A 27,961-nucleotide genomic window follows, 5' to 3' on the forward strand; every position below is an offset into this window, starting at 1 on the left:
GCCACTATGGAGAACAGTATGGAGGTTCCTTAAAAAGCTAAAAATAGAATTACCATATGACCCAGCAATCCCACTACTGGGCATACCCAGAGAAAACCATAATTCAAAAAGACACATGCGCCCCAATATTCACTGCAGCACTATTTACAATAGCCAGGACGGCGAAGCAACCTAACTGCCCATGGACAGATGAATGGATAAAGAAGATGTGGTACATATATACAATGGAATATTACTCAGCCATAAAAAGGAATGAAATTGGGTCACTTGTAGAGATGTGGACGGATCTAGAGTCTGTCATACAGAGTGAAGTAAGTCAGAAAGAGAAAAACAATATTGTATATTAATGCATATATGTGGAATATGTAGAAAAATGGTACAGATAAACTGGTTTGCAGGGCAGAAATAGAGACACAGACACAGGGAACAAACATATGGACACCAAGGGGGAAAGTGGCGGCAGCGGGGGTGGTGGTGGTGTGATGAATTGGGAGATTGGGATTGACATGTATACACTAATATGTATAAAATGTATAACTAATAAGAACCTGTTGTATAAAAAAATAAATAAAATTAAATTTAAAAAATTTTTAAATGCTTTTACAGTAGCATTGGAGAGCTTTTTGATATTTTGATTAATTTAACTCTAAAATAAACCATCACCCCCAAAATGTTCCTTAAAGATATAAGATACTCTCTAAGAAGAAACTACCAATGATGACACCCCTTTTACCAATATGCACACACCACCAGACAGGAGAAAATGCTTTATGAATTAGTTTAAACGGAAAACAACCCCACATATAACTGACAAACAGAAAACTGCCAAGAGATATCTGATAAACAGAAACATCACACCAATGGTACAGTCTTGAATAGCTAACTGCATAGAATACGCAACTTCTGAAATATCTTTTGATGGGATGGAAACATTTTCGTATATCTGGCCCATTATTTAATGTTTTTCCATGACCCTCCCTCATCCATATACTTTGGCACAAAGAAAACCTAAATACAGGAGGTCTCCTTTCTTTTGTGGACTTAAACCCAGAGAAACACAGTCTCATGAAATATCCGTGGACTTCTCTTTTGACGTGTAGTGTAGGCTGAAGGCCACCAGTCTGCAGTCGGCTTCCTCTGGTTCCTTTCAAGCCACCTCCAGTGTTTCAGCATCTCCACTCTAGGGAGAGTAAGGGCATCATTTAGCACAGCAGTTCCCACAGATGTGGTCCTTGGACCCCTGTAGGTCCCCAAGACTGTTTCAAGGAAACCGATGGGTCAAAACTGTTTTCACAATAATACTTAATACAAGAAGTAGAGTTTTCCAGAGGCTACATGATGTGTATGGCAACAGATTGAATGCAGAAGCAGAGGTGAGAATCCAGCTATCTTCTGCTAAGCCAGACATAAAAGAGATTATTTACAAGAATACAAAAGAATGCCATTCTTCTGTTTTCGTTTTGGAAAATAGTTATTTTTATTATAATATGTTATTTATGGTAGGATGCAATGGGTTTGTTACTATTTTTAAATAAATATATTTTTTAAACTTTCTCTATTTTCAGTTCTAATATGGCAAATGTCATTCACATTAACAAATGCTCTTGAAGGTCCTCAATAATTTTTAAGAGAGTAAATGGATACTGAAACCAAACAGTTTGAAAACCAGTTATTAGCACAGTTCTTGACTTACAGTATATGCTCAATACATAAATGTGTGGCAAATTGACTGATTAAAGGGCATTAATTATTTTTAAATGTACAAGAGACTCCAGAGTTCAATATATGGATATGGCCAGTAAAGACCCTGGGATGACCGTGTTCAGGCCTCTGTACCTGCTCACATGATTTTTTTAAAAGATGGTAAGAACACAAAAGTGCAGAGCCAAAACAAAGACAGAAGATGCCTGGTAAGTACAGGCTAAAGACAGGTAAAGGCAAATAAAGGGGTGTAGGTACTGGTGGCAATGGGTTCTGATTATCAGTGGATTTCCTTCATCCATCCTATCACCACTTATTTCTCATTTCAGAGAAACAGTATGTTCTCTGAATTCAGAGAGCATGTCCTTCCAAAGGGGTTTATGAGGACTTTATATACAGGCTAATTAAACTATGTAACATCCTGAATGATTCAAGTGCTTAAGAAGACCACGAAGTCATGGGGTCATCTGTGTGGACCAATTAGTTAACTTTCTTGGGTTCCATGGTGTTCATGTGCTTCTTCCAATCTTTCTTCCTGGAAATGTCTTCTTTATCTTGTAAAATCCATTTTGGACAATACCTCCTCCAAAATGCTTTCCTTGCCTTCTTTCCCAGAAAAAGTTTAAAATTCCTTCTTCTGACTTACCTCTGTACCTTGTACATATGTCTGTGGCAGCATTGTAGCACATGCTATTGAAATTCTTCATTTCCACTATCTCCTTAGTAGACCCTGAGCCACTTGCGGGCAGGGCCCATGCACTGCCTACCTTTGTGTTCCAGTACCTATCAGCGCCAAAACACTGTAGACATTTTAAAAACCCACACAAACTCTAGTCAGTCACCTTACAGACGCATAAGACAACTACCAGAATTAAGTACAATGCAAAAGAATAATAAGGAAGTTACTACTTGAAATTCTACTTGTTTCCAGCCAGCCAGAAATCTAGCACGTGTGTCTTAGTGATGATGAGTTAGTCTTGCCATGTTTGAGAATGAAGAGTAGCCCACTTAAAAGAGAGCCGTCTCCTAAAAACACATCTCCTTGGAAGAAGCTTTAGCTTTGCATCGTTCTGAAAGGATACAAATTGCAAATGGTAGAGGCAAGTATTACAAATGATAAATGAAACCAAGGTAAAAACTTCACAAGGCAAAAAAATGTAGTGAAGTGACAAACAGTCAATTAGCAGAAAAGGACTGGAGAAGAGGGGAAATCTAACTATCTGAATGCTTATATGACATCAAAGAAGGCTGGAAAGTCATGCTCTAAGATCAATCAGGCTTTGTTGCCACCTTTCAAGTGACATGCCCATCAGCAAAGAACACACATTTTCATTAGTATAGCAAAGGAAGAATTTGTATGCCTAGGGTTAGTGTTGGCAAAGAAATGGGTAAAGTAGGTCGTTTCCATGTTTACCTTTAAGAATGCGGCCATATGGTAAGAATGAAGATGCTGCCCAGAATCTAATATGGAAGAGATGTCCACATGCCTCCAAAAGGTGAGAGCAATACCAGTAGCACTCAAGTGGAAATTTGAGATAGGGTAACTAAAGGCCATCTAATCTTATGAAAAGCTCTAGCGAGTAAAGGTCTTGAAGCATAAAAGAGCTTGTCCATCCTCACAACGACCCTGTATAATTGGATGTGTATCCTTTTGTTAGACTTTGAAAATAGAAATTTATTTCTCATTCATTAGTCTGATTTCAAACCACCCTTACTGGATGTCTCAATTATCAGAGACTCCAAGGTCAAGTAACACCCAGACACGCTCCGTATCTCTTTTCTTTACTCCATTATAACTCAGTTTTCCTCGTTAGAGCTAGAGTCTTAGCCCAGGGGAAAATCTCATTGCAGAACCACAGAGTGTTAGAGGTGAAAGTCACCCCAGGAAGTGACTAATCTAACCCTATCCACTTTAGGAAAACTGAGGCCCAGAGAACTCAAATCCCTTACCTGGGGTCACACAGCTAAGGACTGTCAGAAGCAGACAGGGCCTCAAGTTTCCTTTCCTGCAGTACAGTGCTGTTTCCATCACACCAAAGCAAAGAAGTACAGATACTCGTTTGGAAATGTGTGTTTGGACAAATCGCTAGCCCTGAGCACCACTTCCTCCCTACATAAATATAAGCAATGCTTTCCACCTGCCACCACTACCCCGGGAACACACACAGCATGTGTTTATTACCTCGAGCTGACTGAGGGATGATGGAAGACAGACTATCACCATGAAGCAGCAGAGCTGATCCTACAAGGAGGCAGCGAGAGGGAGCTCAGGCCCAGGCTTGAAGAGCGGCCCACACTTCTGTATGTTTAAGAAGATGGGCTGTTTGCCTAGCCTCAAAGTGTCTCCCTGAAGTGTTCGTTGATTTCAAAGGGAAAAAGAGTGACTTTACAGTGGAGAAGCCTATTACACACCACCTTCACTAATGGATGGAGGTCTACATCCCCCCAAATGGGAAAGAGTGGGGTCCTTTTCCCCTGACATGATGTGCTGGGAAGGGCACTGCACCACTGTGGGCTTCCCCTGCAGCCTTGGCCTCCACTTAGCCATCAGGAAACACCAGATCACCCAACCTGGGGGACATTCTAGAAGGTACCTGACTAAAGCTCTTCACAAGGCTCAAGATTGTGAAAAACAGGGAAAAACCAAGGAATTGTCCTTGTTGCGGGAGACTAAGGAGACAAGACAACTCTGCGATGTGGGATCCTGGATTCGATTTTGGAACAGAAAAAGGACACTGGTGGAAAGCCAGTGTGAAATCCAAACAAGGTCTGTAGTTTAGATGGTGGCATCTTGCTAAGGCTCATTTCTTAGTTTTGGTAACTGCAGCATGGGGATGCTGTGGAGGACGCTAACTTTGGGTAGGCTGGTTGAGAAGCGGGCAGGAGTTCTTTGTACTGTCTTTGCAACAGTTCTGCATATCTAACATTATTTCAAAAGTTAAAAAAAGTCTCTCCTCCATCCCGAGGCAGGGGTCAAATCCCAGCCTCCGTCATCTCTTGCTTAGTCTGGTACAAGGGCCTCACTGGCTTCCCTACAGACCACCGTGACCTTAGGCACAACAAAGATCTCAGCTCCTCCCATGGCTCTGGTGGCCTCACCAGAAGATGGTCTGCAGTCACCTTCTCCCTCTGGTCTCTTACCACACAAGCTCCATGAAACACCCAGAGACTGAGACCTCCTCTGCTACCACTCGCCTTTCCTGGGATGCTCCACTCTCTTTCTCTAAGTAAAAAGCTCCTATACATCCTTCGCTGCCCAGCTCTAAAGTGCTCTGGTTAACCTTCGCCCCAGGGAAGACACAAACACATTGAATTACTCAGTACTCCATACTACAGCTCTCTCTGTGGCCGGACCCACCACACTGTGCAGAATGGCACATCTATGAATTGTCTACGGAATACAATTTGTCTGTTGCATTTAATCCCTTAACTCTTTGTCACTGACGTTTTCATGTGCATATGTGTTGTGTCTCTGACTAGACGGTGAGCTCCTCCCTCCCTCATATGTCCCAGCACAGCACTCAGCCTACGTGGGTCATTTAAAAAGATGTGTTGGGGTGGTGAGTGACTGAAAAACCATCCTGTACCAGGAGATGAAAGAATCTGGGGTTATACCTGTGGTCCTCAGCCCCTGTGTGCATCAGAAGCAGCCGGGAAGCTTGTCAAAAATGCAAATGCTTTAGCACAGCCTCTGCAGATTCTGACTCAGAGGACTGGGGAGGGTTCTAGAAATCGGTATTTTCCACTAGGTCCTCCACCCCTGCTAGTTGACTGTGCTGATCCCCAAACATGAGAACCACTCACTCTTTCACAGTGTGGGTTTGATGAGCTCAGCTCACCCGCTTGCCCTTCAAACTCCCTCCCTCTGGGGTCCGAGGTCAGAGGTGAAGTCAGAAGGAGTCACTAAAGGAGAGAAAAGTTCGGGGCCCTCCGTGCCAGCTTCCCTCAGGAACTGGCTCCCCATCTCGGAGGCAGCCGAGAGGTGACTGTATCTAGAGAGCACACAAACTACTTCTCTGCTCTTTCTGAAATGCCAGCGAGTTTGAAAGGCACTTTGTCCAATTAGAAGTGTGGAGAAATATTCATCCTGTCCATGACAGAGATGAAGTGCTTCTTTCAAAAGCAGCGGTGGCAGCCTGCCAGGTTTAAGAAGTCCAACTCTTCCACACTGAGCCAGCAGTTATTAATTAGTTTTATTAGTGGCAGGTCTTTAATGCAAAATGACAGAGGGAGAGCACGAAGATCCCCGTTGCTACTAAAATACAAATTGTCCGGATTTAGGTTGTGTTGTTCCCCAACATGTATAGGCGGCCAGCCAGGCCCAAGTGGGGAATGGAGGATGCAGCCAAATGCCTTTCTGCAGAGTTCCGGACTATTAATGGCATGACAAAGAGGCTCAGATGCTTACCTCAGGTAGCTCTCTCGGGGAAAATCCACCACTTTGAACGATCAAGGAGGAAGAGCCTCCTAGGAGAGGACAGGGGCATCTGAGGGGAAAACCAGGAACACGAGGATGGGGTGGGGACGGGCTGGGGGCCTGCGTCATCCACACTGCTCAATGTGCCCCTATAAGAAATGAGCACTTCCAGAGAACAGTGCGGGGAGACTTTGCGGAGAATTAGACTTACACTGTCAACCTGTTTTTTATGACCATTAATCACATTTGTATTTATAAGCGCTAAGACAGGATAATCAAATCTCATGCTTCAAAGCATATGTTTATCACCACAGGCATAGAAAGGAAGGAGAAAGAGTTTACAAGCCTGCACTGTTGGCAAGAGCGGCTGTTTATCTGGTCGCTTCCCCAGAAGCCCCCTGGGGGGCTCTGGAGAACATTCTGTGAGGGAGAAGACGGAACTGCCCAGTGTCTCGCTTTGTCAGTGTTTCTACTTCCCTCTGCGCTGGTCCTAAGGCAGGAATTTAAAGGCAGTCCCCTAACATCCTCTCCCGTGATTGATGCTCGCTTAATACAGCCCTGAGCTCTTTGCCTCAGGCCTTCCAGACCTTCCTCCTTTGCCCCATGAGAGGGAGGGTCCTGACAGGCTCTAGGCGGTGCCCTTCTCCGCGACACCTTTTCTTTTAACATCTTGTACATTCCCTGTGGTCCCCCCAACTACCCTCTAACCCAGCCTCGAGCTGCCTATGGCTTGAAGAGGTTTCACATACCACCTACCTCAGTAGCCTTCCTCTAGACCAGGCCAGAGATGTGAGAACTTTTTCTGTCAAGGGCCAGATAGTAAATATTTTAGTCTTTTTTTTTTTTAATTTAAGAAAGATATACTTTTTAAAATTTTATTGGAGTATAGTTGATTTACAACGTTGTGTTAGTTTCAGGTGTACAGCAAAGTGATTAAGTTATACATATACATATATTCGTTCTTTTTCAGATTCTTTTCCCGTATAGATTATTGCAGAATACTGAATAGAGTTCCCTGTGTAATACAGTAGGTCCTTGTTGGTTATCTATCTTATATATAGTACTGTGGGCATGTTAATCCCAAGCTCCTAATTTATCCCTCCCCCCCTTCAATATTTCAGTCTTCGCAGGCCCTACAGTATCTGTGGCAACTACTCAACTTTGCCCTTGTAGTCTGAAAGCACATGTAGATGATACATATATAAATGGGTATGGCTGTGTGCCAATAAAACTTTATTGCACAATTGAGCAGTACGTGGGCCGGGTTTGATCTGTGGATTGTAAGTTGTCTGGCTCTTACTCTAGAGCAGCAGTGCCCGATCCAGGGATCCAGGTGCTAATGAGTTATGCAAAACTGGATGGAATAGTTCCAAAATTCTGACAGAAAAGGTGTATTTGCGTTTGCAATACTAGCACAGACTAACCCAGATCTCCCGGCTGGAACTGTATTAGCTACTTACTTTGACAATACATGCCTCCCATTGTCTGACTAACGAAAATTGGGAAATAACCATTAAATAGTTAGGTGATCAAAATCTTTCAAAGCATGAGGTCCATGATTGGAAGAGGGCAGGTAATAAAGTGGTCCTACTGCTTATACACAAACGGGGCATCTCAAAAGCATCTAAGGCCACATGTTTCTCTAGGAGATTCCCTCAAGTAGCTCAAAACACTTTTAATGAAGGAGGACATAGTCTCCTAACACATGAATAACATAAGTCAGTGTGAAAAAGCCTTACCACCATTATCAATATTAAGAAGGAATATCTGGAGGACTCACTGAGAAAGGAAACATTTTACAAGCCTGTCAGAACCAAAGGCACTACAAATTCAGGCCCAGATTTTCTAGAACTGAATGGAAAATGAAAAAATACACAGCTCTGGGGAAAGAAAACAAGAGTAAAGAGACCCTGTTTCTCTTGACGACTTGGCTGGGTGATAAGTAGCAACTCACTGAGGATAAAAACCAAGTCTTCATCTTTGACTCTTCAGTGTTAACACAGTACGTAAATGTTTCTTGAATGAATGAATTTTTACATCCATGCTTGATGTTATAAAAGATTCAGAATTGAATATGAGATGACCTTTGGCCTCCCAGGGTTAATGGTCTAATAAAAGAGAACATAAGAGGATGAAGACATAAATAATACACAGCATCTATATGTAGGCACTGTGTTTGCAGGTTCCTACTCAGCATCCTTGGCCTCTTGTCTTAGTAAAGATCCACTAGCCTTCTTACCTAGCTTCCCAGCTCCTAGTAGATCCAGAGTGGATGATTTAAAGAATGGTAGAAGAAGGAGCCATATGAGGCCAGCACAATATCAATGTCCCAAGAAGGAGAGCTACAGCCTAAAAGGGGCCCCAGATGCTAAAGATAGAACTAATATCTGCGCTTATTCCAGCATTGTGAGAAACAAAAAAAACCCAAAAAACCAAAACAAAAAAACCCCACTGCAAACAATATACATATTCATCAACAGGGATGAATAAATTAACACGTGTCTACACTATGGGAAATGTTGCAATTCTTAATAAAAGGAATAAATTAGATTTATATACATTGACTTGAAGTCCATGATACATTTTGAAGTTCATCTGTTCCTCACTCCAAAAGCCTGTTGAAGCAAATTCTCATGTATATAAATAAGTTATTTTCTCCATCAGTTAGCACGTTGGCCAGAAAAAAAAAATCAGTGTGTCCTGCATTAAGAACATCAGTGTGCTCAGACCTAAAATGAGGAAACACACACAAAAATGCTGTAACTCCTCAGTTTACAAAGGGTGGCCACTAACAAAAGGGACTCTAATAGATTCCCTAAAATTGAGTATTTTACAGGGTGCATGGAAAGCATGATGTCTCATGAAAATTAAACTGACTAAACTTTACAAAGACATCTTCTACATAAGGTGAAGCCTACCTTTAAATATCAGAAGATGCTTTTGCTAAAAAATAAAGCCATGAAAAATACGTTATATAAATAATTCAAGGAAGAACCTATATATCACCCAATGGATACATTAAAGAATGCTTGCATATATGTATATGTGTGTATATATACACGTATAATTTCATATATTTTTCACATAAAGCATAAATACTTTTGTTTATTTATAAGAATTCTATTTTCCTACTGGCTTCCTTTAAAAATACAAACACCCAATTGATCTTCAACAGCTCATAACAGCATAGTTTTGAGATTCCTAGCCTATCAGCTGAGAAATTAATGGTCTATAAACAAAGACTAAATGCATCAGGGAGATATTTTGTATATTTGGGTTTTCACTGGGGAAGCAGTGTTGTGTAGTAGAAGGAACATAATCTTTAGAGTCGAAGAGACCTTTGATGAAAGGCTGGCCCCACTGCTGTGGCTTTGGGCAAAGCTCTGAACCTCTGTTTCCTCATCTAAAAATAGGAACAGCAGCCCTTCCCCTGCACAATCATCATGCAGGATGGAAACACTACAAACGAAGCCTCTGGTACCACTCCCGGCCGAGAGTATGCACTCTGTCACTGTTACCTACATTATTATTTAACAAATTGCTATTTGTGATATCATCATCAGAAAAAAAAAAAAAGGGAAATCCACTCTGATCAGGGCACACCTAACAGGTGAGAGTGAAAAGTGAAATGGGAAGTTGATACCACCACCCAGCCCCGTTCAAGTTCATGCTGATGTGCACCAGGACACTAAAATGCTGGCTACTGGGTTTCTCAGGCTGTGTCCAAACCACTTTAGTCAAAACCAGAGCTTCGCAGATGAACACACTGTCAAGCTTTAAAATATTCATCTTCCCCTTCTACCCTTCCTTCCAGTGGAATGGAGAGAGTGACTGCTGAACTAGGCTCTCTCTCTCTAAAGAATAAACACAATAAAGTGGCACTCAGGCAACCACAACCCACGCACTAACCCAAGGACACACCCTCATAACCCCAAGTACAGTTCTGTCCATCAAGGCACCTTCAGCAAGACCCAAGCTGCCAATGGGCTCATTCGTGAATTCTGCTTCCCCGCATTCTGTAGTCTGGCTTCTGTTCTGAAAACCTGGTGGCAACAGGAATATTTTAAAATCAGGTCTGCAGAGTGCTATAAGGTCTGAATGCCAACGACTATTGCCATTCAAGCTTCACTTCTCACAGAAAAGGCTCCCCGGAATGAAGATGACAACTGCAGGCCAGGCTCAATCTCAACCTTGTTTAATGGTGCACAAGGTACTTAAGTGGACAGCCAAGGGAGATGCGCAGCTTTTGGGGGGAAGCTCTCCATAAAGCATGTTGTGTGCAAACAGAGGTCATGTCGACACCAGTCGTCCCTAACCAACACATGGCTATTTAAGTTAAGTGCTAACCTGTGGTTTCGGCCATTGTGATTTATTGAGGAGGATGGTGTGAATAATGCAGAGGACTTGACCGTTGGCCCTTAATTTCCCTCATTTAGGCAGGCTGCGCTTCACCATAAAATAGTCATCCTGTAAATTAATGTGTTTTATTTCAAAAGTGACATGTTGTACTGGCTTGTGCTTCAAAGCAAATTACTCTGGATTGCCGGTTTCCCAACCAGGGTACAAGGGTTCCAGCCCACTCGACCCACGGTCCAAGAGAAAATCTGAATGGGAGGGAAAGGATGACAGATCTACCATTCCTACCAGGGGCCTACAGATACTCCATTCACCAGCAAAGGCAGACGTGCTACAAAATATGGGGAACCGTGCTCAGTAACCGGGCGTCATCTGCAGCTCTGTGCTGGGCCCAGTCTCAGCTACCTGGTAGCATCCCAAATACAGGTGCCTGCAGGACCCAAGGTGGCTCTTCACTTCGCTAAGACTCAAAGCCAGTTGGGCAGTGAGTCAGTCTATTGCTTTTCCTCGCTTAGCACACTCAACAGTGAGTCAGGGAATGAATGAATGATTGGCACATGCGGCTCCCAGTTTACATCCAAACGCACTGTGTCCCTCACCCGGCATATGTGATTTGGTGAGCAGAGCACCTCCCAGCTCCGAGCCTCTGGCTCTCAGAGAGCTCTAGCAAGTCCCTTAATATCTCAGAGTACTTACTTTCTCATCTGTAAAAGAGACACAGCCTCCCAGGGCTGCTGTGAGGTCCAACAGACAAGGTATCTACGGCAGTGACTGGTAAATGCAGAAGAAGTGTCTGCAAATATTAGCTGTTGCTACTACTATTATAACTCCTTAGTGTTGAAACCTTCAGCAACTCTCTTTCACCAAGAGAATAACAAAAACCCCAGCAGTCAAGACCCACTGCAGCCCATATTCCCTCTCCCACCTTACATCTCCCTCCCTTCCAGGATAAACATCCATTCCAAACATAACGTCTTTTGATTAATCCTACAACAGATGATGTCAGTTCCCATCCCTTTTACTTTTGTTGGTATCATCCTGAAATACTCCTGTCTTTCTCTCAGCTCAGCCTAGCTAAATTCTATCCTCTCATCAAACAATAATATATTTGTAGAATCCACTGTGCTCTCCACAAGGCCAGGCACAAGATTCAGGATGGCCGTGGAGGGTCATACAGCCCCCACCAGAGGTGGTTAAGGGTGCAGGGTGGGGTCACATGACCCAGCCTGAGCCAATGAGTATGTTTTTAAGGATTACACAGCCCCAGGGGGAGAAGACAATTGTACTTTTTCCCTTGGATCTCTTACTGGAGAAGAAATGCCTGAGAACAGAGAAAGGCCAACTCAGAAGCTCTTTGGCTGTCCTGACCTTCCCCTTAAACTTTCTAGCTACGTGAGCCCATTAATTTCCTCTTTTGGCTAGTCTGAGTTTGATTTTTCTCATTTGAACTCAGAAAAATTGTGACCAATACCAGTATCAATAGTAGCTCCATTTGAATGTGAAAAACATTACGTGAATTGCTTTACATGTATGATATCTTTTAAATTCTCCACTTTTACAGTGGTAGATCTGCTGAGAACCAGAGAGGTCTGATAATTTTCCCAAGATCACACAGTAGTGCCAGAATCAAAGGCCAAGACTCCCAGCTAATGCTCCATTACCACCATAAGCCACCGGAGGCACTAACCTAAGTGGATGGCTCTGAGGCATAGGAAGGGTTACTGGTCTTCTAAGGCCCCATTTTCAAGAACTGCCTTAGTTGAAAGGGGCTCCATAGCAATTCTCTACAGCCCCGAGGAGGGCACTGTTACAAAGCTCACCTCCTGCTGCCCTTCACTCACCCTTGCAGCCAGGCCAGACTCATAATGAATGGCCAGTGAGAAGTACACTGAAGTCCAACATGAATCAATAAGAGCACTAATGAAATTGCTTCAAGTTCTAGAGCAGAAGGTAAGTTGAATGCCTTTCAGAGATGTACGACCCTGTGCCCTTCCAAGTTCCCAGAGAAGAAAAGAAAATGCACATGGTGGGGGCAGGGGGAATAGGCACAAAGCAACACATAGTTCTTACCTTGACTTAAAATGTGTGATACTCTCTCAGACCATATTGTTGGAGAAAGCAACAGAACTGATTTCATAGATAACAGAAACTCAGTTTAGTTTGTCACTGTTCGTATTTTTGAATGAAACACTGGACATTTCAGTGTGCTATTAAAAGAGTTTCCTGAATATTTTTTTTAAATGACTAAAGGTTTGGAGGTTATTAGGAAGTAGAGAGTCTTTGTTAAAAGCACAGGTAGAGCCACACTGCCTGGGTTTGTATCCTTGTTATACAATTTTCCAACTGTTGTGACCTTGGGCAAGTTAATTAACCTCTCTAAGCTCCATTTTCCACATCTGTAACACAGGACCATTCTCATTTAAGTGCCGTGAGAATTAAGTAAGTAAAATGCTTAGCACTGTGCCAGTAAAAAAAAACTTAGCCCTTTTTTTGTCATTATAAGTAACATTGTTAAGGTTGTTACTTTATGTCATCAATTATTATTTTTTTGTAAAGCAGTGGTTTCTTTAGGATCAACAGTGGTATACAGGTGGGTTTGTGCCATCCTTAAATGACCCCAGGCTGTTTTATAATTTTTTTCTCTGCTTTCTGTAGTTCTTTTGACACTGTGAGATTTCAGACTGTGGGCCATTACTGCTGTCAGCCTGGATATTATTTACATTCTGCTTCCAATTTACAATATAGCCAAGCTTGTGAAAATTACACGTGAAGCAAGATTCGCATCTTTAGACTTTGCAATAACTCTCTCAGCCACTAGAGGTCTACTCGCCATCCCCTGGTTCACTGCCCTGTTGGGCTTCCCAGAGGTCTGCTGGTCTATCCTGAGTTCCATGGTTAAACAAGCCAGACCATGTTAGATAATGCAATGATTTCCTTGGTATTCAGAGCTCTCCACAGTGGGGTTCAGGTCTACATTTCTTATCTCCTACTCCACTATTTACCATATACAAACCATCACTCCCAGACAAAGCATATTCTACTGTTTTCCATATCGACCTTGGGTCTCTTCATCTCTGTGCATTTTCACACACTATTTGCCCCCACTGATAAGCAACTGAAACCCCCTACACACACACACACACACACACACACACACACACACAATCCCCAGTGAGCTTTCCATCTACCTAAATTCTTTTCGTCCCTCAAAGACTCATCAAGGTACACCTGCACTTCAACTTCCTAGTGATCTAGCCCCTCCTTTAGGTGAACTTTAGGTCTATACCAATCCCTAGCCAATGAGTCCCAGACTATTTGTGACGGATCTCAAAGGATTATTTTGTACCTTGATTTAACTCAGTACACATTGATGCTTTGCCTCGCCAATGAGACCATAATCTCCTGAGGCCACAGATGTCTTTCTATTCCACATGAGTGTCCAAGAGCAATAAAAGGAAGGTCTGACCACTTAGTGAGCATCTCATATGCGCCAAGCACATTGCCGGCCGTTTTATAATCTTGATCGGTATGCTATTAGGTGGATATTTCTATTGCCTTTGTAGAAACTGAGCCTTAAGGACATAAAATTATTTGTCCAAGGCCACACCGTAGGTAAGCCAAAAGCCAGAATTCAAAGCCAGATTTGACCCCGAAAGCCATGTATTTTTGCCCCATTAGATCATGTCTATTTAGCATCGTGAGCAGTACCTCCTCAATAAATATTTAGGGCTTGCTTGAATAGCTAAGGAGCAGCTTGTGCTGAATACCTGGCGAGATTAGACCATCAACCAACCAGTAACATGTGTCACCGGTCCTCAGACCCCCTGAGTCTCTGTGTGACAACTCAAGCAGCTCAGCAGTCCCCCGACAAGCCAAGGCTGCTTCAAGATGGAAAAGCCTCCTTTTCTGGCTGCAGCAGCTCTTAAGACACCATGTCTGGCCCACCGGCCCACTACAGCTTGCAAGGGATCTAATGATCTTCTCAGAGGAAAACTGGGGAGGTGAGAGCCACAGAGAAGTAACACGACAGCACACAAGGCTACGATCAAAGAGTACACGGGGGCTCGCACGCACATTTCCCCTGCGAGGAGCTTTACAATTCCAGCAGCACTCCTTTTCAGTTAGCCATAATATTATGAAAGACGCTGCAAACAACTGGATTTCATTTCAAACAGCATAAATTAACAAATTGCACATGTGCACACAGCATCTGCTAACCTAATAATTAAGATATTTTAAAAAGTCACCTAATAGCACCCAAGTCAGGATAATGGGATAATTGTTACAGTGTTTAAAAAAATTCAAAGACGTACAAGCCATGCACCCATGGAGCGCACCAAACGGAAGGTTGCGTTTTCATGGTCTCTTTGAGCCCCATGTTTGGATTAGCACGATGTGAAAGGCAGCAACTGCTGTTATGTAACTAAACCCTGCATATACAGTTGTCAGTCGGGGTAAATTTAACTCTGCAGGTTTAAGGCAGAGCTGGCTTGCCAGAGCAGAACTTAGGAAACAACGAAAATTTAAAGCCACACTGTCCCGTGGACCACAGGCGCTGGTTCAGGAGCTGCTGGAGAAGGCCAGCCCGGCCAGTCTGTGCCATGCTAGGGCACTAGCCCCCTGTAATAGCTGCTTGGACGACACCGAGGGCTGACAAGAGCATGGTTGTTCAACTACCAAGCTGTCTGCATTTTCTCTCTCCCCACGTGGCAATAAAGGCACTTAGGGGGCCTAACGCAGTCCAGAAGGAAAGGCACTGAAACCTAGAATCAGGGCGAGGCTTTAATAACCAGTTGCTTTCCAGAGAACAAAGTGGGTCCCCATCCCCAGGCGAGGGCTCCACCATGGCCACAGCATGGCGAAGGCTAGCCGGGGAGGAACTGTGGCCTGGGTTCTAGGCCTGGCCCTGCACTGCCAGCCGCGGGGCTAAGGAGGAGCCCCATCACCTCCCTGTGCCTCAGGTTTGTCAACTGCAAAATAAAGACGAGGGTTAACTCTCCAGGAGGCCCTTCCAAGCCTATCATTTCTCCCTCTGGTTTTATTGGCAGATCTTTGTTCATTTCAGACAAGGAATAACTCTACAGGGAACCTCTCATTCTAAACTGGGTTATGTCAGGTGAGGCCAAGAGAAGGACATTCACTGTCAAGATGTCAAAAGAGATAAATCCACTGGACCATGTTGCCCATCCTCTTCACTCCCTAGCAGAACTCATTATGAAGCGGGTTTGTCCTGGACCCCATCCAAAGAGCCTTGGTGAACTCAATCTCGACAAAGAGGTGTCCACTGATAAGATGTTCTTCCCCTGCATATCTCAAAACCTGATGGGGAGGTGGGGGTGGCCAGGAAAGAAGCCATCACCACTAGAGACCCCCAGGGAGCTCATGGAGGCTGGAGAGCTGTGTTGGTTTATTTGTTGTTTGTTTCGTGTGGTGTGAGGGGCATATTTTAACAAGGACGGAGCAGACTGGAAGAGATGCTGAAAAAAATTCACAGCATGGAGAAGATTTTCCACTCTGTTTTGTAAACTCAACAGGGCCAGACTAAGCAAGCAAGCGAGATACCTCAGGCACAACACTTAAAGGGGGCCAAAAAACTCAGTGATCAAGATAAATAATATTTTAATACAACACTTTAAAAGTTAACATTCATGAAAAAAACATGATGAACAAAATAACAGAATCTTGAACAGAAAGCGGAGCAGTCCAGTAATGACCAGACAGCCAGATTCTTCTAAAAGAGTAAGTCTAGTTTGTGTGAAATAAACGATCATAACGTCTTCCCATCCCGCTTTAAATTTAGATCTAAGAAAATAACCAGGGGAAATTACCGCTGATGACTGATCCACATTTTCATCCTTGTCACATCCACATCTGCATTTGCTAAACATTCTGATCATGGATATTTGGGAATGAGTACTATTCTGCAGAATCACGCTGGTGGGATATGCCAATGAGTGGGATCCGGCTTCTGTTTGCTAAGACCAGACTGTGCAGAAATTCTCAAGGATGACTCCCAGGAAAGTTTGTGTCCTGGAAGAAAATATTCTCCAAAAAGGGTTTATTCTAGAATGACAGTTCTTTAAAATAATTACTATTCAAGCATCAATAAAGCTTTGGCCTGCATTATATTTTCCTCTAAAAGGAAAAGACAACTCTGTATGCAGCTGTTATGTTTACTTTGCTGGAAACATAATTCTGATGATGCCACCCCAGCTCAAAAACCTTCCATGGCTCCCAAGTGCCCACAGACTTAAATTCAAACTCCAAAGCCCAAAGTAATCAAGAACCTTACTCTCTATGCTAATTCCTATGACTCGCCTTTATTCCCCCTTCCTCCACCCACATACCAGGAGGCCTGTCCCTTTCCCCACCCTGGCTTTCCAGCTTTCCTGCCTTTACTGAGGGTGTGGCCCCCTAGAAGCAGAAACACCCTTCTCTCACCTGCCCAACCACCAGTCCTTCTCTAAATCTTATTCATTCTTCCAATCTCAATTCTACAACTACCTTCTCCATGAAGCCTTAGAGCTCTTCTGGGTGCTAAATTGTAGGACAAATTAACGTTAGTAAGAAAGATTTCCAAGTAGCTTCTGTATTTCAGTTTAACCCAAAATTAACCAAAACACTTAACTGACCAAAAATGCCCCACTGTCAAAGCATACTGATTCCTCCTTCTTTGCTCTCAGAAGCAGCACCACTGCGGGGGAGGGGAGAAAAGAAAAAGAGAAAAATGGAAAAAATAAAGCTCCTTTTCCTCATTGTTCCTCCTGGAACAAAAAATAAAACCAAACACATCCAACTTCTAAGGAAGAGGAAGTATGGAAAAGAGGTCTGTCCAGTGGTCCCAGATACAGATACAACATGAATATTCTCTGGATGCTGAAGAACACACACACAGAAACATACACCACTGTTGGCCCGAGCAGGGGAGGAAAGAAAAATTCCATTTCGAGTCCGGAAGCTTAACCGAAGACCCCAGCTATCCCAGGCCTGTGCCGCCTGCCCCAGGTGATTTGCTTCCACAGCTAAGGGCCTGGTGCTCGAAGCCTGATTTTCCCTGAGCAGAGCGATTCAAAACCACCTTAGTCACACAGATAGAAGGTGAAAGTATATTCCAAGCAAACTACTGGACTGAGGTTGAGTTTATCAAACCAATTACACCGAGATGTTATGGGAAGTGGGGGGGAATGTAATCACGTATGACAGGGATGATCAAAACTGCTTACACAGTAAATCAGGAAACTGATAATGGGCTGACAACGGCATATACCTGACTGCGGAATTTCAGGCTCATATTCCCCAGGCTTGTAAAACGGAAATAACGACACTGAACCAGCTGTGCAGCACTGCTGGGCACCTGGGCACCTCTGGGGTGAAAGATGGAGGGTGAGGAAGGCCTGGCACTGGGGGTGGGGATGGGCAAAGGAGCCCCTCTGATAGGCCCACCTCCAAGACCGTGGTTTGCAGGAAGCAATTTCTCTCGTTGCCCTGCTCAAAAAACATCTTAACGGGTCCTGACCTTGGACACAACAGAAACACAGCACTAAGTCAAGGGACTCTTTGGGGAGCGGAAAGAGACAGAAAGAAGTCAAAGTTGTCCATCGCGGTGAGGACTAGAGACTGCCGAGCGCCACCCGGCAGAAGTCAGGGAGAAGAATCACTCTGCAGGGTTTCTGGCCGAAGCTGACTTGCTGAGGAATGGCCTAGAAAGCTATGTGGGCCTTCTCGACGACGTAAGAAAGCACCCCACCTGCTGGGAAGGTCTCTCTCCTTTTGAGACCCTGCCTCTCAGGTGTTTAGAGAGCCATCCAGGGTAGGCAAGGCATGGAGAGTGGGGTCACTGTGCATCCCAAATAAAATAGTAATAAATTAATTTGGGGGAAACACAGAGTCACTGCAGGAGCCGCGGGGCCCAGAGCAAAAGCCAACTGCAGGAGATACCTAATGAATCACTGACAGACAGGACACCAAAACAGAGGCCCTAAATAAAGCAACTGACCTGAAAAAGGAAATAAATACCTGCATTTTAAAGGAGGGGCCTCATATTCCTCTGTGCATCACTGGGCTTTGTTTTCCATTCACAACGTGGTGCCTTGAAACACCCTAACAAGTGTGGCTGACTCAGGGCACGGGCTTAAACTTTATCAATGCCTGCAACAGTCGTGATCTGCATCAAGCTCAATGCTGTCCTTTTGGCAGTTGTTGCACATAATTGAGTGAAAAAAGCTGTCAGTCTAAAGCCCCGATCCCAAGGTAAATTCACTCTGAACTAACCATCTGCCAGGGCTTCTCCCACGGTAGTCAACACGTATGATCCAGAGGACTGGATTCACTTCCTCATAATTAGATCATTCCTGAATTAAATTGACGGTCCCAGGGGAAACAAAAAAAAAAAAATGCAAAGCGTGTTTTGAGACCAGAAAGCAGAAGCCGGCTGGTTTTAACAAATGCAAGAAGCTACATATTTTTTCACAGCGATAGAGCAGCACCATAAACGATTTTTCTAAATCAGTCTTCATAACAATTATTATCTTCCATGCCACCCTCGTAATTTACATTTGGGTTTTTGTTTTGGAAGTTGAGGCATTTCTTGGAGGTACCACGCACAAACCCAAAGGATGGGTAGCTATTGTTTTCAGACCCAGGTGCCAAGCAAGGTCAGACCAGGTTGACCAACCTTATTAAATGTTGTGGATGTCAAAGTCTCTATGAATTTGTTGCCACACCCATGAACCTGCTGCTTCTTCAAAATAAAGGGAAAGAATTACAGGCTGTTTCTTATATCGCACAGTAGCCGTGGTGGCTGGTAAGAGAGGCGGGTAGAATAACCCACTAAGAAATAAATCTGGAATCAGGCCCCCAAAACAATGCAATCATGCTGTGAGCCTAAAAAAATGGTTAAGAGATGAAACAGGGGCAGGTGGGATTCTGAAGGTTTCTCTGTAAACATGATTTCATTCCCTGCCAGTAATTGGGTGATTTGCCTCTAGTCAGATTCAGTCCTGTGGGTACTTAACTGCACAAGTATCTTCAAACCCTGCATATTAACTCAAATTTTTCCAGGAAATATTTCTGAATTAACTAAAGTATTTAGTAATTCTATTGTTCTTCAGAAGTTTGCACACCACTGGGTTATCATGACATTTCTGATGAGACAGAGACAGAAAATAGTGAACCACTGTCTCACAGGGCCTCCTCCAGCCATGGGCCAGGGAAGATTAATGTAACTCAAAATAGAATGAGACCAACTCATTTTTGCCTGAATATCCAGATTAGACATTTCAATGCCCACTTTTGTAGGGTTGTGATGTGAGAGGTAAAATAAAGGAGGATGGACAGAAACAGAGAAAGAAACATGAGGTCCTCGTAACATCACAGACTAAACAGAACCTAAGGGATTACCATATGTAACATGTCTCACACTTGCCTGATTTTAATAGCCACCTGGGGCATTTCCTAAACACAGCGTTTTTACGTCCTCCTTCTAAAGATCTGGATTCAGGCGATCTGGGTGGGCCTCCATAATGTATTCTGTTATACAAGCTTACCGGAAGCAAAACTTAGGATGAAACACAGAGGCCAGAAACAAAGCAAAAATGTTAGAGCCAGAAAAGTAATGACGTCATGATGCAGTGATGGCCTGGGTTGGGGGCAGGGGGGACACATCCCTATATGTACACACCCTGGGGAGGGCTCATAGGGGCCGGGGTCCTAACACCCTCACAGCGATGGGAGACGTGACCTTGTACCCTTGCTAGGCCAAAAGCTAGAAGTGAGATCACTACTAAAACAGAGATCCATGAAAAATTTCCCCCTTCATGAAAGAAACCTACAAAAACTCTACCTCTGACCAAAGGAAGCGAAAAAGAAACTCGCCACCTACTGAGAATTCCAGGTAGGTAATAAAAAAAAAATCTCCTATAAGAAGTTGAAATCCTAAACCAATGTAATATGCAACTGTATCCAGGTTCTGAATTTATACTACCCTTGTACTGTAAGATAGGAACACTTCTACAGCTCCATATATACAGGACTCCCTGATGAAAAATTCTGATCGAAGATGAATCTGCAATCAAAAACTACATAAGGAAAAGATCCGTTATACATCAGATACAAATTAAAAAATTAGCACCATAAGAACTTGACATAATAGAATATTATGGTACGTTCTATAGAATAAGCTACTCCGAAATTATTAAAGAGGTTAAAAAAAAAAGAGGATAAACAATGAAGTGACAGAACACTAAGGCAAAAAATAGACAAGTTTGAAAAAAATTTCTAGAAAGGACAAATGTTAGTCATTTAAAATTAAAAACTCAAAGAACGTGACACAAAAGAATATGTTTGGTATGTTTCCACTCATACAAAACTCAATACAAGCAAAACTAATCTATGACAATGGAAGTCGAAAGAACATTTAGCTTTGGGAACAGGCAATGTCCTCTGTCTTGATCTGGGTGACGAGTACAGAAGAGTATTCACAGGTAATGCCACGATTATTTCCTTGTATGCATATTAAATAACCATGTAAAAAATTCAATGGGCAGTTTAGATGCAAATTAGACATAGAAGGTTAGTGAACTCAAAGAAAAAAGCAAGGAGATTGCCCAGAATGTTGAACAGAGAGAAACAGAGATAAAAGGTATGAAAGAGAAGAGAAACAGAAGATGAAATGAGATCTCACATACATCTAAAAGGAGTTTCAGAAAGAGAGAGAAAAGAGACAAGGTCTGAGAATTTTCCAGAAGGAAAGCATTATCAGAATGAATAAGCTCACCGAATCCTGAGCAGAATGAACACATAAATCCACAATAAACATATCATAGCGACCCTGCAGAACACCAAAGACAGAGAAAAAGTTAAGAGCAACCAGGAAGACAAATTACCAGGAAGACAAATTACCTATAAAGAAGCAACAATTTGACTGACAGCCAAAACATCATCTACACAATTGGTTCCTCCTATAGGCCAAAGGCCACTGCCAACTTGTTGACAACGTGGAGAATGCATTTTGCTTGAAACGACTGCAGGGAGAACATTTTTCTCACTAAGAGCCTTCCATGTTAAATGCATCCTTCATTCACTTCTTCAACAGGTTTTTACTGAGCACCTACTATGTGCCACCCTGGTCAAGGAACTTCCTCGCTCTCAAAGAGCTCAAAACTCTGGATTCAGATACTCTGACAGTAGAAATACAGGTGATCTAAAAGGCCAAGGAAATATATCTAACCCAGAGGAGAGAGGTCAGGGAAAGCTTCCAGGAACAAGCAAATCCAAGCTGAGGTCCATCAGATGAACAGGATTAGCAAGGGAAGATTTCAATCTATGAGAGCAAGGGAAGACTGTCTGCGCTGCTGCATCTCTAGGATTCAGAACAGTACCTGGCACCGGGGAGGTGCTCTGTAATTGCTTACTGAATGAATGAGTGACGGGCAAATCAGTGGAGTGGCTAGAACACAGGTATAAGGGAAAGCAGGTGAAGGCGAAAAAGTATTGCATGTTTGAGCACCAAAGTTCAGTACAGCTAGAGAACAGAGTATGTATGTGAGTGCAGGGAAGATGGGGTGATGAGGAGACAGGTGCAGGATGAGGCTTGAAAGCTAGACAGGGACCAATTTAGGCTATGTTAAAGGGTGTGGATTTTATTTTAAGAGCAATAGGAATTCAATGAAGGGTTTTAAGCAAGGGAGAGGTATATTAGATTTGCATTTGCAAAAATCACTTGGGTCCTAGTGTCAATGTCAGGGAAGTTAGCACTGTTCTATAAGGAGAAAGAATACTTCCTCACCAGTAACATGAGGAGCAGCTTTCAGATTTCCCCCAAAAGAGCTTGAGAGAGAAGATGGGAGGGAGGGAGAGAAAGAGAAGAGGGAAACAGGGGGAGAGGGGCAGCGGGGTGGGGGAGGGAGGGAAGAAGAGAGACCGAGAGACCGTGCATGAGCAGGTCTAAGAAATAAACATAAAATCCTGGCTATCCACATCCTGCGGCGGGTGTGTTTTCCAATCAGCCCCGAGGCTTATGGCAGAGATAAAATAGGAAAGGAATATGTCCCCAGCTCCAGCTGAACATTCTGTTCAGGCTTTTCAATCTAAAAACTTCAGTGTGCTGGTCGGCACCGTTGCTGTTCTCATGTTGTTTGCCCTGCACTGGGCCAAACCCTGCCTCGAAATACCAACGTGTCACATGTGGGCCCAGGCAAGTCTCACTAACTTTATGAAGTCTGGGTTTCCCCACTTCTTGCAAAAGCAGTGAACCAGAGAAGGGTCCATGGTAATAATTATGACTTTCCTTGTATGGACGGCTTCCATACCAGGGGCGGCAAGCCCACAAGAGTCTGGCTGAATAAAACCATGCCCCAGCCAATGCCAAGTTCAGCAGCTTCTCTGTTGGCAGCTCCTGTTAGGGCTGCAAAGCGCTGAAGGAGCTGGGGGAGGTTCTGAGGATATGTTCCCAGGCCCTGGCACGTGGTAAACTCGGCACCTTTAATAGTCACAGTCTATGGCACGTGCAGCTGCCAAGCCGCAATCACAGGTTGCTCTGAGCAGTCAGTTAAAGTTACTTGTAAGGACTGCATGCAGGAATTCCTCCAGCAACATCGGGGTTTTGCTTTGTCTAGTCAGCCGGAAGTCGGCCAGGGCAGTGAGGAAGAGTTAAATCTCAAGGAGTTCTCTGGCAGGACCACCTCCAGCCCAGGAAGGGCAACAGGATACCTAAGGAATGAAAGGAAAACCTGCAACCAGAACGATGAAGAAGCTACCACAGGAACAGCCAGAGGGCAAGAGAGAGTAAAGAACCATCTCTAGGGGAGGCTGTGGTCAGCTGACTTGGCTGGACCCTACACAACTCCAGGGAGCTCCATCCGCTGAGACTGCAACCTCCCACCTCTGCAGATGGAAAGGAGCATAAACAGAGACAAAAAGGCCCCCGGGGCCCCAGGGCTGCTGTCTAGACACCGTTATCACAGTCAGGGGAATAGGATGTGAGCTGTGGTAGGAGAAGTCCGTGTCCTGGGCTCTGACTAAGCCACTCGCAAGAGGCCTCAGTCTTCTCATCTGCAAGATGGGGATCATAATACTTGCCTCATAGGGAGGTAGAGAGAATTTTAAGAGCTGAGCTCAGTGTGCTCAGGGCCTGGAGCAGAGTAAGTGACCAATAAGTAGGAGCTCGTAACTATTAGGAACTCTTATCAAATCACATATCAAGGTAACTGTTCTTGCAAACTCACTAGAGATACAGATAATAGTTTATTTCATATCTGTAACCTAAATGCCTAGTACAGGGTAATATTTTATTTCATATCTATAACCTAAATGCCTAGTACAGGGCCTGGTAAGCATAAGAACTGAATACATGGTTGTGGAAGGAAGGAGAGAGGAGGAGGGAGGGAGGTGGAGAGGGAGAGAGCCGGGGACTGGGTCCTTTATTTCTCTATCTTTGGCTCCCAGCAACAGTAGCAGGCCCTACAGTGAATGCTAACATTGTCACAGATACCGTTTGTTGTACGGAAAGTATCTACTCATCATCTACTTATTCACAAAACGATAGCTGAGTGCCTGCTGTATGCAAAGCCCTGTGTTGGGATCACTGGAAAACACAGAGGTAACTCTACTGCATCCCTATCCTCAAGGATCTCACGATTTAGGCAGAGACTCATATATAAATACTTCTAGTAGTGATCAACTGTGATAATACTGTAACATGGGTCCAAATAAGACAGGCCACCGGCCTTCCCTCCCTCACCCCACCCACAAAGTGACATGACACTTTTCTCCTAACTGGTTCCTTCCTGCGTGAGAGGAGGAAATTGTTTCCCTCTTTAAAGCCGTGGTTCGAAGGGCAAGAATGTGATCATGCCTGGATGCAGCCTGCTCATCCTTAGGAAGGCCTGGAAGCACCCAGCCCTGGGCAGGCTTCTCTGCCCACAGCTACCATAGCTCAGGCCCGGCACAAAGGGGGGTCTGAGGTTTACTAAAGAATGTCCTGGTTTATCTTTCTCTACAGTAACCTACCATATGGATTCAACCAAGGCAAAGCTTTCCCAGGATCCAAGAGGCAGGGTGTGATGCTCTAAACATCACTTCCACCACTGGGAATAGTAAACAGTATTACTGTTTACTAATTTAGTAAATATCTAAATTCCAAAAGATATTACTGATGCTGTGTATAATTAGGATGCTAAATAAAACGGAGTCAAGCTGCTGGCTTACAGAGGCCTAGACATATTATGCAGTTGGAAGAATATACATGTGTGTGAATCTATGTGTGTACATATACATACACACACATGCATGTGCACGCACACACATACACATACACTACTTATGGGTCCAATTTCTGAGATTTAGACTAGAGCATGGCTACAAAACGTAATGAATCCATGGAGGTGAGAAAGACAAAGGGAGTAGCCTTTCTCCTTCATCCTCCATGACACACTAGCCAAGAAAATTGAATGGACCTGGGAATAGATGAAGATAGAAACATATTGCAGATCAGCCACATTTCAAAAGGTAAACTCCAGGGCTTCCCTGGTGGCACACTGGTTGAGAGTCTGCCTGCTGATGCAGGGGACGCAGGTTCGTGCCCCGGTTCGGGAAGATCCCACATGACGTGGAGTGGCTGGGCCCGTGAGACATGGCCGCTGAGCCTGCGCGTCCAGAGCCTGTGCTCCACAACGTGAGAGGCCACAATAGTGAGAGGCCCGCGTACCGCAAAAAAAAAAAAAAAAAAAAAGGTAAACTCCAAACTGGAGAACCATTTGAGAAGCATCCAGAGTACTGAATTGCTACCCTCTGTTAGCTAAGAGCCTACCAAATGGCATACACATCTCATTTTCACTCACAACACAAAAAGAACACCAAATAAAATCCCTAGAGTCTAGCCTATGGCATCTCTTTCAAGAAATCAACAGCCCGAATACTTAACTCAAGCTTCTCTCATTTTATCCACCTTTTCTTCACAATTATATTCAGTGGTCTCTGTGATTCATAGCTGAAAAGTGAAGAATGAATTTCTCTACAAGTATTTCCCTCTCTAGATTTGTTGTTGCTCATAATAATTCTGATGACTTTCAGAGGAAAATGCTGAAAATTAACATTATTACATCAGAGTCATGGCCAGTATCCTTAACACTTGCTTCCAAGTATTTCATCACCCAAAGTGTAAAACAACAAGCAGGCTGTCACTGGTAAAGCTTTCGACTCAAGTTCATTTATGGGGAAACCTCACATTAACATTAACCGTATATCATGGAGAAGGGTCCACAGCTAGTGTTTTCCCATTTACTGATAGTTACTACATGGTTGTTTGATCACATTTTCAATGACCCAGACAGCTCAGTCCACTAACTTGGAAGATTTTAAGTGGTTTAAAACACAAAATTCTGGCCTCTTCTACTAAAGAAGATATGAGATAAAGAATTAGCATTTCTCTAAGAGAGATCCGTTCTTTCCCCATATGGAGTAGGCTACAATGAGAGTAAGTACCCCACAGGACAAAAAAGGAAGAAAAAGGAAACTATCAACTAATGAATGGATAAAGCAAATGTGGTATGTCCATACAATGGAATAGGATTCAGCAATAAAAAGGACCCAGATAACAATACCTGCTACAACATAGATGAACTCCAAAACCATGATACTAAGTAAAATAGGTCAGACACAAAAGACCACATATTATATGATTACATTTAAGTAAACATCCAGAAAAGGCAAATCTCCAGGGACAGAAAGTAGATGAATGACTCTCAGACTGGGCCATAGGAGGGTGTAGTGACAACAACTGGGCATGAGGGATCTTTTGGGGGTGACAGAAGGTGTTCCACAACTGGATCGTGGTGGTGGTTATACAACTGTATAAATTTACTAAAAATCATTGACCTGTATACTTCAGAAGGGTGAATTTTATGATATGTAAATTATGCCTCTTTTTTTTAAAGAAGGGAGAAAAAATAAGGAATGTATATTCATTGTTGCACTTAAAATTTGGGTCTTAGTCACGAGGTCATAGAACGTCAGAGCTGGCAGAACTTGTAGCTCAGTGCCTCAGTAAGCTACACCTGGGACTCACCTGAAGAAGGTGGGGCTGGGGGGCTGGGGGAGGGTGGGAGGAGGTGGTGGTGGTGAAAGCCAGTTGCTCAAAGCCACTTCCATGATTAATGGTCAAGCTGGGATGAGAACCCAGGTCTCTTGATTACTGGTCTAGTGCACTACTCACAACTTATCTTTATTATTTTGCTTCATGCAAACTCCCAAGGCATTAATCATACAGATAACCATTCACAAACAGATGTGCTTGAGTCAAAGGTCAATGTTTTGGGGAATATAGAACATACTGGATAACCCATAAATTAGTTATTCTCTGCTTGCATTAGTGCTTGTATATTTCATTTTCTTGTCCTCTCAGTATTTGTTTTTACGTGAAACCTATGCCTGTTTATGACCTTTAGATTGAAAACGCTTTCCTTACCCAAAAGAGTCACAGATGCGTTTTTTTTAGAAGCTGAATCGACTCTAAAAGGCTCACTGCTTCAGTACCACCAACAGCAAACATCCAAATTCAGACCTAGCCACAGGGGCTTGTCTTTCTAATAGAAATGTAAAATAGATCTTTATTTGCCACAAAATTAACATGTGATCCAATTATGCAGAATAGGAAGGAATTTGTCGTTGAATTACATTAAAAAAATCACCCACACTAATTTAAAACAATGATACCACAGCCTTAATTACCTTGGGCTTTACTACTGTAGCTTTCAAACAGTACAGGAATATGATGAGACACAGCCATGCCTACGATAAAACATACACAGAAAAATCGGATTCTGTTTAAACAAACAAATGAGCAAGTTAAGAATTTTAAACAACTTTTTGGAGACAAATCGACCACTCTGAAAATTATTAGAAAGCGGTAAGTGTCAACCAACATTACAGACTATATGTATGTGTCCCTGCCCCCTCCCAAATTCATATGTTGAAGCCATAACCGCTGCCCCTTGTAATGATATCAGGAGGTGAGATCTTTGGGAGGTAAACAGGTTTAGATGAGGTCATGAGGGTGGGGTCCCCATTGGGATTAGTGCCCTTATAAGAAGAGGAAGAGACACCAGAACTTCTCTCCATCATGAGGATACAGTAAAAAGACGCCCATTGGTAAGCCAGGAAGACGGCCCTCGTTAAGAACCAAATCTGCCAGCACCTGGGTCTGAACTTCCCAGGCTCCAGAACCATAAGAAAATAAATGTGGTTTAAGCCACCCAGTCTATGGTATTTTGTCACTGCAGCCTAAGCTAAGACAACCAAATACTTCCATTACAGTTTTGCAGACCGCTGTACAATTCAATACGGTGATCAAGGTTAAGTGGTTATACAACATCCCTTTCTCAGGAACTCAATCAGAGGTTAGTTATACATGTGCATTAAAGTATGTGAGAAAATATTTAGCCTTCCTAAATCTGCATTTTGCAAGGGGCTATTCTTGCAGTGACTTACTTA

General features: G+C 43.4%; 1 protein-coding gene across 2 annotated transcripts in view; it reads right to left on the reverse strand.

Moving 5' to 3' along the window:
- Window positions 1-764: 764 nt before the first annotated feature.
- Window positions 765-27,961, reverse strand: part of LOC137230217 (nuclear receptor ROR-alpha-like) — a 46,493-nt gene continuing 19,296 nt past the window's right edge. The window contains exons 2-3 of one of the 2 annotated variants that reach the window (XM_067749111.1): window positions 27,200-27,259; window positions 765-1,180 (exon numbers count right to left, since the gene is read on the reverse strand). In XM_067749111.1, coding sequence (XP_067605212.1) covers window positions 1,167-1,180; window positions 27,200-27,259 — 74 coding nt within the window. In that variant the 3' untranslated portion in view covers window positions 765-1,166. The remainder of the gene's footprint in view (window positions 1,181-27,199; window positions 27,260-27,961) is intronic. The other variant, XR_010946043.1, reaches the window with a different exon arrangement.

This window comes from Pseudorca crassidens, chromosome 1, assembly GCF_039906515.1.
Source record: "Pseudorca crassidens isolate mPseCra1 chromosome 1, mPseCra1.hap1, whole genome shotgun sequence".
Lineage (NCBI taxonomy): Eukaryota > Metazoa > Chordata > Mammalia > Artiodactyla > Delphinidae > Pseudorca > Pseudorca crassidens.